This window comes from Ostrea edulis, chromosome 1, assembly GCF_947568905.1.
Source record: "Ostrea edulis chromosome 1, xbOstEdul1.1, whole genome shotgun sequence".
In the NCBI taxonomy this organism is placed as follows: domain Eukaryota; kingdom Metazoa; phylum Mollusca; class Bivalvia; order Ostreida; family Ostreidae; genus Ostrea; species Ostrea edulis.
Genome location: NC_079164.1, coordinates 62,411,718 through 62,428,452, shown reverse-complemented (window position 1 = coordinate 62,428,452; position 16,735 = coordinate 62,411,718). Strand labels below are relative to the sequence as shown.

Below are 16,735 nucleotides of genomic sequence, written 5' to 3'. Positions count from 1 at the left end.
AAATGAACAGATAACTAAAGGAAATCGCGTGGACCCTCTGTCGACAACCACAAAATTTAATCCATCTCAGAATTTATTTGCCTGTTAATAAACATATATTACCTGCAATTGCCCAGAATCAAGATTTGGGGCCAAAAAAGAGATAGAGAATTTTTGTTTCATATCCAAACAGCTCCAGGACATTTTTTTAAGATGACACTAAACTAGAAATGTGTTTTTGAAATGTTAAGGAATTTACAGTTTTTCATTCATTGAGTAAATGTATTTAAATTGAGGTGAAAATTGGTATTCATACTGACAAAAATAAAGTGTAGAATGATTTTTGAATATTATTAAAGAAGTTGCATCATGATACATAAATTAACATTTTTTGAGAGATTTGGAAAATGACAACCTGCAATTACATGAGATAAGTTGTTTAAGCAGCAATTCTACTTTGGTTAATGAATACTTGAAACTACAATAATGATTTGAATGATTCAAAAGAGACAAGTGTACTAGGTCCTTCAAATTCTCATGTCTATTTTCAGGATTACACAACACAGCGCAGGCCTTGTGAATCATGTTGGACAAGGGATGCAAATCTGGTGAAAAGGTCGCTGATGATGACAGAAAATTGAAAACTTGCGGGAGAAACCGGATTTGTAAACAGTGCAGATTCACATGCACTGATCCCAAGGATTTTCTAAATCACCAGAAATACGCACATTCCCAGGAAAAGGATCCTGACATACTTAGCTCAATAAGTAAGCGACGGAAAAGTTCTAACGGCAGCAACTCAAATAGTCAAGCCTCACTCGTGAAAAAAATAGTCACCCGATCAAGTGGATCTCATGACACTGATGAGAAGCAAGACTCTGTCACTAATAAAAACCAAAATTTAAGTACATTCCAAACCACAGTAGAGACGCACTCTTTTGTGAAAAGTGATTACACATTAGAGAATGAGAATTCAGATTCTATGAACAAAGAAAATCAGTCAGTTGATGATAATAAAAGAAATCCAGTTGATGAAAGTGAGAAGTTCCTAAAAGAGATAGATGAGATGGATTCATCAGAAATGGAACACGCAAGTAATTTTGGCAGTGAACACGAAGAGCAAGATGAAGAAGGGAAGCTGATAATAGCTGAAGATGATCACACGTCAAGTAAAACTCCAACACGTAGTGGTAATATTCAGAATCGCACTTACGTCTGCAACCAGTGTGAATTCAGCTCCACAAGTGCCAAAACTTTCCTACATCATCAGAAAGATGAACATCAACCAGACATTATTATTTATGAGTGTGACATATGTGAGTATGCCACCAAATATAAACAGAAGTTACCTCGTCACAGAAAACTTCACTTCACTGGAAAAGACAACAGCAGTTTACTTGGTTCATATGATTTTGATGGCAGCTTGAATGAAAACAAGGACAGAGGTGGAAGCTTCAATGAATCAATGAGGATGGATGAAAATGGTCCAAACTTTATCCGAAATGTTGTCGATGATGATGACGATGATGATGATGATGAAGAAGATGAAGAGACTCCACCTCAGAATGAATCCCAGGAGCTAGCACCTACACCTGATGGAACACCTATTGTTGAGAAGAAAAAACGCAAAACTAGACAGGAAGTTGATCCAGGAAAATATTTTGAAGTTCAGGATGACACAGGAATAAAATATGCCTGTTCCAAGTGTGGCAATGTCTACAAGTGGAGAAAATCATTGAACAAACATTGGAAAGAAAAGCACTTTGGTGACATTCCTGATTCTAGTGTCCCACCCCCAGGGCTTGCCAAACTCAACAGCCTTACCCATGTGCAATATACATATAGATTCCCTTCATCCAAAGGAGGAGAGCGCTTGTCACCTTCATCTCAAAGTCAAAGGGGTGAACGTTCAAGGTCAGAGACTCCTGTCAGTATGGTGGAACGTTACCAACCTGGAACAGACCTCCTGGAAAATAGCAGCATGTCTTCCGTTGTCATGCCACGCTTCATTGGACCATTTATCACAGATTCCATGCCAGTAGCAGGAGGGAAGCATTCTCCCAGTAAATCTGAGACGCTGTATCCAAGGTCCCTGATTGAATCTAGTCGTGAACAGCCTATTGACTTCTCTGTCAAAAAGGAAAGTGATTTTAATTCCTACTATAAGGGATCTCAACATTCTCCTTCCATGAAAGGTGAACATGCTTGGTCTGAACAAACTTCAAGTCTTGATCTCAGTGGAAACAAGAAAGAAGATAGTCCTATACTTCAGTGCAATAGATGTTCATTTGTAGCTAAAACACTAGTAGACTATAGTTCTCATATGACTTTGCATTTGAACAAACGCGCTTTCAAGTGTGCAGAATGTCAAGAGCATTTCAATAATGTAGAGGATTTGAACAAACACTTTGGAGAAAATCATTCAGAGAAAATTCATGAACACAAAGAAGCGATCCAGAAGATTCCACATGGTTTACAGCAGACATATCATCTCTTGAAAATGCCTTTGAACGCCATTGGTTCCATTGCTGTGTCCGAGGCTTCTACTTCTGGACCTAGTGAACCCAAGTATCTCAAATGCAGCATGTGTCAGTTTGTTGCAAAGTGGCCAGCTGAACTTCAGAAGCATGCTGTTTCCCACTCAGAGGAGCGACCTTTTGTCTGTATGGTCTGTGGATCTACCTACAAGTGGAAATGGGATCTAGTCAAGCACTTTGAGAAAAGCCATAACTCTCTTACTAATCCATACAAGCGTAGAGAACTAGGGAGTTCCCCAGCTCCTTTGAATACCAAAATGGACCAAAAATCACCTCCTGTTCTCTCCCCTGTTACTGGATTCCCTGGTGATCGACCATCCATGATGTATCCAATGACCAGCACTGCAGCAGCACTCATAGACACAGACACATTCTCGAAAAGAGGTCTAGATAGCATGTCCTTTGATGAACCATCTAAGAAAAAAAGACGCCTGTCTGACACTGATATGCCCAATCTAATGGACCAATCTCAGGCTGATTGTCAAGAATACATCACAGCAGGTGTCCTGAGCTTTGATGATTCCAGAGCCAATGAATCAGCTAGTGAGGACTCCCAAGGTAGCCTAAGAATTTCTGGTAACTCTGCTCTACGAGACATGGAAAACCTCATTCCTCCAGAGGATGAGAAAGGAAATGATCCCAATGAAATGTTTGGAACCTGTTCCATCAATCCCCAAACTCAGATGGCTGTTATCAATGCTGTCAAGAAGAGAATGGATAATGGAAAACAAATCAATGTCCCTTCCAAGTCCCGAACAAATGACAAGGACAAGAACTCGGATATACTGCTACCATACAAATGTCAGATATGCGAGTACAGAGCTAGATGGCCATCTGAAATAACTCAGCATATGAAGAATCACTCTGATGAGAAACCTTACCACTGTCCAAGATGTAGCTACAAGAGTAAATGGAAATGGGATGTGGTGAAGCACCTGAAACGCTGCGGAGGTGGGACTATTAGGGATGTCATTGATACCAATAAACTGAAGAAACACTCAGCTCCACCCAATGTAACTGTCATGCCACAAGGATCCTTCCAAAGAACTGGTTCAGGATCCCAGTCAGAGTTCATGCAGAAGAATTTGGAAAGTCGCTATGCAATGTCTTCTGTGGCAGAAGCTCTTACTAGCAACAACAGTTCGGTTATGTCCATGGCAGAGATGAACAAATCTACTTTTGATGAGTATGAAAAGATGATGAGTCTCTCCAACAGCCAGCAGCCAGTCTTTAAGAGCATCATCAACCAAGGAGTGTACCACTGCTTTGAGTGCCCATTTGTTGCTCAGAGTCCGGCAGAGTTAAGACGCCATGCTGTACTTCACTCAGAAAATAAACCCTTTAGCTGTGCAATCTGTGGATACAGCTCTCGCTGGAAATGCGACTTAAAGAAACACATCCGAACCTATGGGCATTATGACCAGTCCATTCAGTCCAAATCTCCTCAGCAGACTCACTCAGACAAATTCCAGTACCAGATTCCACAAAGAGATATCTACCCAGATGATCAAGACTCAGAGGACAGGACCTTGTACAAATGCAATAAATGTTCTTATTCCACCTTCAAGAAATACTCATTTGAAATTCATATGAAAATACATGGAGATAATAAGAAAGAAGATGCTTCTGGAAAATACAACTGCAAGCAATGTGACTTTCAAGGCACAGATTTGATTTCCTTGCTACAGCATAAGAAGACCCATACTGGCAAACTAATGTCTAGAGATAGTAACAATTCCGTGTTGGAATTACCTAGTGAACAGGTGTCCAACAGAACATTGCAGAAGCATCGTAGAAAACCAGTTCAACAATTCCGCTGTTCCAAGTGCCCATACACCTGCTTCAAACGTTCAGGCCTTACCATGCATGAAGCCATGCACCAGCCACGTGGTGACCATGCCTTGAAGTGCTACTACTGTGACTACAATGTATTCAGTAGAGGACTTCTCGTTCAGCACATGAGACTTCATCCTGAATTTGATCCAAATGAATGCACTGAATTTGCAGAAATTCTAGAGAATAATGACTTTGACAATATGGACACAGAGGAATATGAGTATCTTCAAAATATGAATGATGATAATGATGATGAATACAATAACATGATGGATGATGACTCCCGGCAAAGTCCAAGTGACCTCAACAGTTCTGGGTGCAGTTTCAAAGCCAGAGAGAGTGGTGCGCTGGATCTCTCAAGCTCAAGCCTGACCTCCATCAGTAGTGAACTTAGGAGAGTCAATGGACCCAGCATGTTTGAACAACCAGAGACTCACAGTTCTTCAATGCCATTCCCATGTGAATGGTGTCCAGCTAGGTTCCCTAACCTGACAAAGCTGTATCATCACGCCAGTACTCGTCATCCAATGGAATTGCATCAGCAAGAGATGGGGGAATCGCCCAGTTTGGCCCTGCCAATCAGAATGAGTGATCCTTACCTAGAACGTCAAAAACGCATGCAGCAAAAACAAGAGCTTCAAAAACAGCAAGAATTGGAGCAACAAAAACTTCTTGAGCAACAGAAACTGCAGCTAGAGCATCAGCAATTCCACCAATCCATACTGAAAAGTGCGCTGAACCAGTCAAGATATCGGCCCATTGAGCCCAAACTTCCATTTTCACTGTCAGAAAAGACTTCACCGAATCCTGTATACAGTTCTCCTTCAACATCAACCCTAAACACAAGCAGCTTTACAAAGTTCTCACAAGATGCTAACAATAACAAGTCTGGCATTCCAATCTCACAGTCATCTACTCTTGTTGCTCAAGCCCTGCTTGCAAAGGCCAAGAAATCTACCAGCCCAAACAAGAGAGGAAGATCATTCCAATGCACAAAATGTTCATTCACTGCTCCAAATGCAGTCACTTACCTACGTCACATTGAGAGACATGGCAGTAATTGTAGACACACTTGTCGATTCTGTGACTACAGCATAGATCGTCTCAACCTTCTGTATCAGCACATGAAAGGCACACATGGGGATCTCTGGAGAGGAACTCCTGAAGAGAAAATTAATCTGACTTCTGGGTCTGGAGGCAAAAGTTACCAAGATGACATGCATTCCAAGGGAAGAACAACACCTGATATGAACTCTGAGAGCATGAGCAGTAGTTTGGATGGTTCCTTCACAGGCTCTTTCAACGATATTCCAGATATCAGTGATGAAGCATTCAACTTCTCCATGAATGAGATTCGAGTTTACTATACAATGGCCACCAAAGGACAAAATCCAGTTCTTATCATCAAAGAAGAAACTACATGGTATGGAGTGCCCATTCAAGTCTGCACCATCAATGGCAGAAAAAGTTACAAATGTCCTAAGTGCATATTTGTCAACAGCAACCCAAGCAACACTATAAGTCATGTTAAACTTCACAACAGCAACAAAAGACTTGCATGTGAGAAATGCAAGCTTGGAATGGACAATCTCAAACAGCTTGAAATCCATTATGAATGCCTCCATCCACAGAGCCCCATCTTCATTGAGCAGTCACCAAGCAAGATCCCATACGTACCGGAATCGAACAACTCTGTAGAAGAAAACAACAATTCAGTCATCTGGAGCAACCAAAGCCAGAAGGCTTCCAATCTGATCCTGCCAACCTGTACCAAGTGTCCTTATAAATGTAGAACAGTGGAAATGTTTCAGTATCATTTGACTCTCCACAATCTGGATCGTGAATTCAAGTGTAACTACTGTGAATTCAGTGTTGACACACAGAACCTTCTGCTGAAGCACCTGGCTGTTCACAGAGAACCATATGAACCAGACCTGAGCCAGAATGAGGAGGAAGAAATCAAAACAGCTCTTCAGGGACCAACTAGCCAGCACCAGTTTCTTAGCAAAATTGATCTGATGCCAAGTAGCTCCCAAACAGAACTAAAGTCTCCTGAACACAAAGTCACATCGCAGACTCTAAAGACTGTTCTGAATAACCTGAAGAACAGCACTGGTAGACTGAGGTACAGATGTGCAAGATGTCCATACTTCTCATTCTGCAAGAATAACATCAGCAAGCATCACAAACAGCACATCATCAAGAGCAAATTCAAGTGCCAGTACTGTGATTACAGTGCAACAAGAAATTTCTTGAGACTGCAGCACATGAAGTTCCATGAGAACAGTGCCATTACTGATGCTAAATCTACAGACTACCAAGACATCACATTAGATCCATATGATGAAGATGGTCTGCGAGCATTGAGCAGCATCCAGACACTAGAGCCTACTTCAACCAATAGTGAAGACAACATGAAAGACTTCTCAGATGAAAATAATGAAAATCCAGAAGAGTTGGAGACCATGATGGAAGAGGCAGACTTTGATGAAGAGGAAATGGCTGCTTTAGAGCAAGCTGAATTTGAAGGTCATGAAGACAAAAAAACGTCAGATGTTGAGGTAGAGGGGCAGGACTCTGAAGACAGTCTTTCAGAGATAGACCCCACTGCTCTCCAGCAACAGATGTCATTAAATCTATCGGGAGCCATGGGAAATGAACAAAAGATACGCTATACCTGTTCACAATGTCCTTACAAATGCAATGCACTTAGAAGCTTTAAGTGCCACATACACATGCATGGTTTGAATAAGAAGTACATTTGTGACTACTGCAACTGGAGTGCTGACCGACTGAACCTGTTGTATCAGCACCGAAAAGTCCACTGCAAGATGCCAAGTTTCAACCCATCTCCTGAGGACATTGTCTTCCTTAATCGTAACTTTGCTCTTGAAAATGATGCGAAAGGTACATTGTCACCTGAAGACATGTCCATGGATAAGCAGAAGAAGAGCCCAAGTCCAGTCGATGACAAAGCTCTACAGAGAATGTCTAATCGCCAGTTCAGTGGGAAAAAGATTTATCGCTGCAAACTCTGTCCATTCTCCTGCAACAACAAAAACAGCTTTGCCTATCATAGAAATCTTCACAAAATCAATGCACGCTATACCTGTAATCACTGTTCCTACAGCATTGACCGCTGGAACCTCCTAGCTCAGCACATGAAGCTCCACAAAATAAGCAGCAGGCAGGGGCTTGACAGGAGTAACTCAGATGAAATGAATGTTTCTAGTCCTGAAGTTGAACCTCAGTTATACTTCAATGCTGGAGACAGCCCAAATGAAAGCGAGATGGAAAGTGAGGAAGAAAAGCCACAAGACTGGAAGTGCAGCAGGTGCCCATACAGTACCACCAGCCCCGAAATATTGAAGGAACACTCCAAGCAACATCATAAGCATGGCAAACACAGCTGTCCATATTGTGACTACAGTGACCAGGAGGAACACACTATGGTGGAACATGTTCAGCTTCATTTCCCCAGCACCAAGCTTGATGCTGAAGCTGTACAAGCTATGCTGGCCAAACAGGGGGACAAACTTCCGCAATCCCCAGAAGTTCCTGTGGTGAAGCCAACACGGAAAGAGGCAAAGAAATCTGAGTCCATAGAAAAAGAGGAACCGTCCAATGAGGCACAGAAATCCAGAACCAAAGTGTATGTGTGTCCATATTGTGAGCGTGAATTTGACAATAAAGAGTTAATGCTTAAACATGAAAGACAGCATCTCATAGGATCCAAGTATTAACATTGTTATTTGAATGTAGGAAGAATTTTTCAGTGTTCATAAAGAAGAACAAACTTGCCTTAATGTCAAGAGGTGCTTTACGATTGTGCAATTAATCATACTCATTTTGGAGTGCTTTTTATCAGGGGTTTCTACTAGAAAGATCATTATTAGAGTGCCTTAATAATTATCATTTTCCAATAGGTATATAAAGATATATATGTATTACATTCAACTACAATGATCACTTACTTATTATGCAATAATCAATGTATAGCAACTTCGTTCAAGTAGTCTATTGTCATCAAGTACTTGATGAGTAGATATTTGATGGGATATATTCTTGTTCAGGAAGTTTATTTATTTTTTTTATTAATTTTGGATGAGGTAGTGATAATATGATGATGATGAATCGAGTTCAAATCACGACCAAGTCTCTCGCATTGTGTTCAGATGAAGCCAGTGAAGACTGACTGTAAAACTGTCATGATATTTGTCATGCTATGGTTCAAGTGCTTTTAAATTAAGAAAACTCCATATATTATTGTTTATTCATGTAAGACAGTGCAATGTTATTGTTCAATTTCACGGCCTGATCCAGGCTTTTAAGAAATCCTAGGCGCATGAGAAAACCACATTATCATACTTATATGTGTATATTGTTAAAAATTTTATATTTGTATTAATATTTTATTATGTATGACTTCCTTCTGCAGACAGCAAAATATTTTGTGTCAGGATATCCATTTTTTTTTTTATAAATACATTCCAGTTTGGTATGATCACAGAATTTTTAATTACTATTGTGATTATGCTGGTGTTTTGCTAATTTTATATATTAACAGCACTGTTTATGCACAAACAATATACTGATTGTTCAAAACACAACTGATGTCATTTTCATTGTATTACCATAGACTCCAAAAGGACTATATTTTTCTTTGATGTTTACTAAATGGCGATTCCGCACAAATTCTGAATTCATCTGTATGCAAATTTTCAAGATTTAATGAGAATGTTGGTGTCTTTCATAACACAACAGTTTTTGTCAGCTTTTCCTATTTTTCGTGGTTGTTGGAATTGGGTAATATATGGAAATTGTCTTCCAAGAATTATATATGGTTCAAGGGGAACAACTCTATTTTTTGTCACATTTTATATTGACCATGATGACTATGCATAACAAATGTGCCTTGAATGATTGTTCAAATGATCCGAATGTCCTGTTAAAATTCTATTATTATTCTGTTACTGTCATAAGAATCTAATTCATGTGTATTTATAACAACTTCTCCATTGAAAATTGGTTTTGTTAGAGTATACTGCTAATTTTCTCACTTGCTTTGATTGATGTACATTTTTGCTTTTGTTTCAATTTTTAAAATTGTATAGACTCGAGTTTTATATTGTTGTACAAAAACTAGTTTATTCGTTACGGAAACACATTGAGAGAGATAACTGACATGCAGAAAATAACTTCTTGTCATTAATATACACTAATAAATTTTCATAATGTCCACCTTTAACCAGTAACATGCATATTTCAGTGACATAAATATTACAAAGTTTTACTTTAATTAAGGTTAATTGGCCTCAGTAGCTTTCTGAACCACTTATTTGCCCAGCATTGTCTCTTTCATTGTTAATTTCTGTATTGAATAATCTATGACTCTGTATGATTGGTCACTGATTCCTGGTGCTATATATAGTGTATGAATGTATTCATACTTCCTGCATTTTACAAACATATTCAACAAAATTTATCCAAGTTTGTCCCTCTTTTACCTTTTTTCTTCTTTTTGGTGTTTGATCATTATTTGAGTTTTAATTCAATGAAATATATGTTCAAAGGTATTCAATTTTCTCCAATGAGAAAAAAAATTGTATACAGATTTGGGAATATTTTTTTTCAATGCTATGCAATTTATAACTATAATACTGGGAAAATTACCATCCTTTTAATGAACAATACCCTGTATAGCTGCATGTAATGTAGAATGTATAAGCATATTTTAGTCATTGATCTATTTTAGAACTTTTTTTTGTCTTTCTAATATTAAAGAGTTAATATAATTCAAATTGTGTTTTGTGTATTTTATCAACTTGGAGGATATTTGGACAATGCCTGCTTTTCTCTAATAAAGCGAATGACTTCAGAAGTGGCTGTCAGGATTGCGTATTGTAAGACAATCGGGTAATCTTGAACGCCTCAAATACTGGTATTAAACAAGAACATTTCATTAAAACAGTATTACTGAGTAGATTTGTTATACCGTGACCTGGAGCTAGCTCAGGGAGTACATTTATTAGAAAGTAAAACCTTTGATGTCGGGTACCCCCCTAATTCACATACTTTTCATGAGGATACCCAGCCCCTCAGGAACTTATAACAATATTGAGGTTATAAAACTTCTTTGAGCACATTTTCATACTTGGACTCAAACTCCGTGCTCTAATTCGTACTAAAAACTTTTTAAAAATCATTCTTCATAATCAAATGGAGTACATGCACAAGATTTATCGAGTATGCTTCGGAGCTTGCTCAGAGTTTTGCTCAAAACAAACATGGCTGAGTTTGAGTACGGTAACCTCCAGGCCTGGTAGCACGATAACCCAGCCAATATTACAGATGTTTGCAAATTACATTCTTACTGTCTACAGCTGTGATAAGTATGCTATATTAGTATCTATTACCAGTAGGCCTACACATATTAATAATATTACTGGTTCAACACATCAATTTCTTGAGATGGACTATCAATAATGAAAATATATGCCGAATGACAAAACTTGCTGGCATTCACTCTCACCACAAAGTATTTTTTTTAGCCAACATCAAATTTTTAAATTTTTTAAATTTTTAGTCCATTTGGCAAACACAGAGAAAATCTTTCTGATTACATGAATTCACATGAATTATATATCCCAACAACAAAAATCCTGAAATTAACAGGATTTTTTTACTAAACATATGGATGGAATATGGTTCTCTGAAACAGTTAAATAACTTTCAAGTCATGAACACAATGGACAACAAATTTAAGTGGCAAACATTTATTTGATGACAACAAAATGACAGCATGAAATAAGTATTGCACATGATCAATCACAAATGATATTTCAAGACATTGAAATATGAAAATGCAACTATTGTTGTAAATATACAAACCTCTATATAATTGTAGCAAAAACTTATTACAGGAAACCACCCATTAAAATGTGATATGATGTAATGATTATACACAAAGAAGTGATAAGAAAAATATTTACAGAATTTAATTAAACTATTATATAATGAAAATATCAGAATAACTAATTTTACATCACTCAGTCAAATAAATCATATCACTAATCAAATCGCCCTCTCTATTTATAAATAAATTTACATATATTAACACCATTTCGTTTTAAAAAGTTCATTCACAAAGCGTTCAGCAAACATTTCTGACTATAGTCCATAAATAAAACCAATGATAGTTATGTGCTATTGTCATTTCAATTCAGCCTTGTGATTGTGTGGCTTCTGTGGTCTAATATCATTAACCATTCCACAATCCATGTTGAATATGAAGGATTTTATTTTCAATCCATGTTTTCCTGGTAATTCTAGTGAAAACTTTTGTCATTTTTTCAACATTTTAAAAAGAAATCAGAAATGGCTTTCTACCTATTTAGATCTTCTATTAAAGTTCCCACAATGAAACATACTTTGGGTGTTGATATTTCAGTATATCATCTTAAATAATACTTGATACTTCTATATAGGAAACAAGTAATCAAAAAAGTTCAATACTATGTTATTCATTTAAAATCACACTTGAACCCAGCTATTTTGGATAGTACAATGAACTTCAAGTCCTTAACTGAAGAGTTATTGACGGATTACATGTATAAATCAGCCTTAATTGAGAAGATTAAAAAACTTGAAGGCACATTCCCATTTCTCCCATAAAGTATTTAACTATTGCCAAAAAATAAGTTTATATTGGGCAATTAGAAATTACCAATTTCATATTCCCATCTTCATTCCATCAATGCTCCAATCACTGTCTTGATGAATAGAACAAACCCCAAACTAATGTGTACTTACGAAAGACGTAATTAATATGGACGAGGTGATCATTTCTTAATAATAAAAAATGTACTCTATTATTCAACAGTTGTTAATGAAAATACTTTATATTCTTTCATATCTCTCCCTATTGAAAGCATTAAATTTGATATTAGGCATACCCGTTGAGGGAGAAAAACACTAACAGGGTCAAGAGTTTTACATTTGAATTCTATCAGTTTCTCCATTTTCAAAATTTAAATTATCATTATCTATAAAAATCATTAATTATATTTTTGTTTCAAAAACAAAATAAAGATAATTTAACCAAACTTGATTTGCTAGATTTCAATAGTAATGAAGTTGATAATATTGTTATATTTTGCACATTCTGCAAACTCTCCAGTTTGTTCCCTAAGCAATTTTTAAAAAGCAATTGACACAACAATAAATAAATATAATATAAATACAATACTACACTTATCTGTGTTCACTACATGTACATGTATTTACCACATAGCTTTTTTTCTGCGGGTGTAAACTTTGGTGATTCATGGGTATAAAAATGATTTTGGTGGAATATATTTTGGCAGACACCGAGTTCCAAAACATGAAAATTGCTAAACAGTGTCTTTTTAATTCCATATCTGTAAACCATTTTTCTGTTGTCAGAAACAAACGATATAACCCCCCTCCCACCAAAAAAAAACCCCAGTAGTTTACTTACCCCCCCCCCCCCTTGACTGTTATATGTATTTTTGACATATATTTAGCTATTAAAAATTTTGCTGCACAACATCAAACTACTAAATTAAGCCAAAAATATTACCCCATGCAAAATACTCACTACATAGTATATATGAGTCTTTAATTTCATTCTATACATGTTAAATTAGTACAAAAAAGTGTCAAAAAGTTGCTCAAATTGAGTTGCAGAATTCAGATTAAAGTTGAACAATTCATTCAAGGAAAAATATAAATGCACTGCAACTTTGACCGAAGTGGGGTTTATTTTCATGGAATAGCAAATTTACTTCAGTAAGCACTCAAAAAAGTATTCCAAAGTTGGAAAAAAGGCACCATTATTTGGTTTACATATATAAAAATCCAATATATTGCATGCAAATCAAAAAATTTGATTGGAGCACTAACAAACAAGAAACGATATAAAGTAGGACATTTTCTTTGACAACACATGCCAAAGACCTGCAAGATACAAACAGGTAAAACAGGTAGATACAAACAGGTACATCGAAGATACGAGGAAATCAAATTCTTTCAGATCAAAGGTATATCAATAGGAATGGTTAATGAGACAGATTACATATACATACACCCCACACACCTGTATCTAAGAAACTGCCTACTGCAAGATGACAAGAACTAAGGGAAATAACAAGAACAAGTAGAAATTCTTAAGGCATTAGCAAATGAAATACATACTTTAATAAATATGAAAGTCACTTTAATTAATCATGCTCTGTATATGAACTGACATTCAAAAAGAAATTTTGAATGTCTTGTAAGCATAAATTTCTTTTGGCATAAAAAAATCATCCGAATTACTTTAAATTCAAAAAATATTTGGCACTACAAGCAATTCATACAATATATTATGCATGTATGTACTAAATTATCAGTTGTATTTAATCTTGGTCCATTTGTGGAGTGTCTCTGGAGACCTATACAAAAAGATCAGCTTAGAAAACAAGTATTCTTCCATTCGGAAATCCTGGCTCTCTCGCACCATGTAAATGTCCAAACACAGATTGAGAATGTTGTCCACACTGGGTAATTCCTGGTACATGATCTGATAGGAACTGCCGGCAAAAAACACACGGACAAAGCGCCCCACCACCAGCACCAGAGAGACATACAGGCCGATGATGCTGAAGGAGTCAAAGGAAAAGTGCATGGTTGATACAAGTGATATACATACACAGCAGGTGTATAGACAAACAAACAGCAATCTTACAGTGACATCACAAGTATAACTCTATTGACTACATTACAAAGAGAAAAAAATTATTGAACACATTTTTACATAAACAATATGCTAAGCCTCTTTTTATACAAACTATGATTTTTCACATTCTTCACAAGTATTATTCATGCAGTGATGCACTTTTGATATACACTGTGTGTGAAAGTGCCTTTTAACTATTTATACAGTTACACTGTTCAAGTTACAAAATTATACATATAAAGTGTGTTCCATAAAAATCTATGTAAAAAGTTGGAATATGTACACCATGGATGAATTTTGTTTTACAATATAAATTTTTATAAAAACACCTCATGAAACCTTATATGGAGTCTACTACTGCTAGAAGTACTAAGTACAGCATATAATGAGCACAGGATATCACACCATCTCAAACCTAATACTAAATCTCAAAATACACCAAACACCTAGTTACATTATAAACAGCCCAAAGAAATCTCACAAATACAGTAAAACATGCTTATAACAAGCACTCTTAAAACAAATTCATGTTTATTGCAAAGTAATATTTATTCCCCAATGAGAGGAATATTATGAAAATTTTATTGGCCCTGGAAGTTCGCTATAACTGTGCTTTACTGTATTGCAGATTAGGTAAAAGCAAACTATTCATTGAATATATTTGTCAATGATTACAATGTCATTGACTTCTAGTTCTTTTTCTTTGCGTCTGTGATGATTAGGTCTTTTGGCAACCGAGTCCACTTGATCCTCGTCTCAGCTGATCGATACACAAAAATGAGCTTGGCATACAGGTCTTCCTCAAGTCTGAACTCGTGCATCTCGCGGACGAGATAGACATCTAGACAGAGCTGTAGGATGTTGTCAACATGGGGTAACTCCAAATAGGTGATCTTCTCAGCCAAGCCTGTGGTACTGAGTCTCAAGATACGCCCAATCAAAAGAATGAAGGTCACGTATAGGCCAATTATTCTGAAAGAGCACATCATTTATGTCGTACAAAAATCAAACAATGCAGAATTTACATTACACAGTTTAAAGTTATTGTAACAAGGTGATTTACATATGATGTTAGATATGCCTATTTATAGCACATGTGTATAATGCAACACAATAGCCAGTGCCACAACCAGGCTTTAACAGGATTTTATCATGTTCAAGCACAGGGATTATACAAGCAGGAAATACAGCCATGCTCACCTGATAACCGCTATGAAATTATTTTGGAGCAACATGACTAACCGCATGCGTGAAGTCACATTCATAATTTTGTATCGGTAATACTATGCTTAGTTTCTTGCTTGTCAAAAGATATCACATTCCCATTAATAACACCTTCATGAGATGCATAGTTTGTGAGAAAAACAAATTATAAAGCAATAAAAGAAAGTTGGTGTGACCCACTAAAATTAAGGCAAGGTTGAAGTTGTCATGTCAAAAGTTTGAAGCATGTGGCATGGTGTACCTCTTTGTTGAAATACAGAGCAGCATTAAATAATGCCCAAGAATGGTTCATGTAATCTCGGAATGTCTCTGGATTGTCAATCAGAACATATGTGCATTATCATTGTATGGTTTTTCCAGTAAGTGAAATAAATATGGCTACATAATATCATTTACAATGTTATAAAAATGTGCTAAGTGTTGATTTTGGTTGAATTTAATGATGAAACAAAATGAATATCACTGATCATAATAATTTATCAAGTCAAGCAGCCCACTTAAAATAGGGTACAAGAATTTTCTGTTTATTGATATTTTTACACTAGGTGGATATTTGATGAAATGCACAAAAAATATACAATTATTGACTTTTGATTTGGTCTACTTGTGACAGTTTGGCCCTGGCCAACTTATCCCGAGTTGAGGCATCTGTGTGTTATATGAATTCATTTTCAGTTATGGTGTGATCCTTTGGGAGGAGGTCAGTATTGTCGTGAAATTGTTGGTTAACAGTGGCCTACAGCCCAGTTTGCATCTATGAAAATGTAACTGAAAATGGATGCACAAAACAGACAATATTTCATAATCAACAAATTTTGAAAAATTCCCTTGGGTGACTTTCTCCTCAAGTCCTTTCACCTTAAAAATGAAATGGATTCCAGATCTTTGTACATGACAGACAGAATCCACATGTTTTCATGTCAAATATACCCTGTACATGAGAGACAGAATCCACATGTTTTCATGACAAATATACCCTGTACATGAGAGACAGAATCCACATGTTTTCATGACAAATATACCCTGTACATGACAGACAGAATTCACACGTTTTCATGACAAATATACCCTGTACATGTAGTCCAGTCATTCTAGCCAAAAATATAGCGTAACCTCAAACTAATTGCAACAGAAATGTTTTTGTTTTCAAACGGTAAAAAATCTAGAGCACAAAACAAAGGGGAAACGTGTATTTTGGGGGCAAAATCGTACATTTTGATAAAAAATCACCGAAAACCGGGATTTATCATTTATCTTCACACATGAAAGAAATAAAAGAAACATAATTGCTATAATCATCGGGAACGGTGTTAACATTCACAAACTACTTTATTCATACCAAAATTTCAAATGAATGATTTTTTATGAAGCATAAAGCCTTATTTTGGAAGAAAAATCGATGAAAATGAGAAGAGTTAAT

General features: G+C 36.5%; 2 protein-coding genes across 19 annotated transcripts in view; one reads left to right on the top strand and one right to left on the bottom strand.

Moving 5' to 3' along the window:
* The window catches only part of LOC125648234 (uncharacterized), a 43,693-nt gene extending 33,540 nt beyond the window's left edge, over window positions 1-10,153 (top strand). For all 9 annotated transcript variants that reach the window (XM_056155922.1, XM_056155935.1, XM_048875222.2 and 6 more), the window contains one exon: window positions 531-10,153. In XM_056155922.1, the coding sequence (XP_056011897.1) occupies window positions 563-8,095 (7,533 nt within the window). In that variant the 5' untranslated portion in view covers window positions 531-562 and the 3' untranslated portion in view covers window positions 8,096-10,153. The remainder of the gene's footprint in view (window positions 1-530) is intronic.
* Window positions 10,154-11,112: 959 nt separating this feature from the next.
* LOC125648273 (piezo-type mechanosensitive ion channel component 2-like) overlaps window positions 11,113-16,735 on the bottom strand; it is a 101,421-nt gene continuing 95,798 nt past the window's right edge. For 9 of the 10 annotated variants that reach the window (XM_056155938.1, XM_056155972.1, XM_056155948.1 and 6 more), the window contains one exon: window positions 11,113-15,063. In XM_056155938.1, the coding sequence (XP_056011913.1) occupies window positions 14,781-15,063 (283 nt within the window). In that variant the 3' untranslated portion in view covers window positions 11,113-14,780. The remainder of the gene's footprint in view (window positions 15,064-16,735) is intronic. The other variant, XM_048875253.2, reaches the window with a different exon arrangement.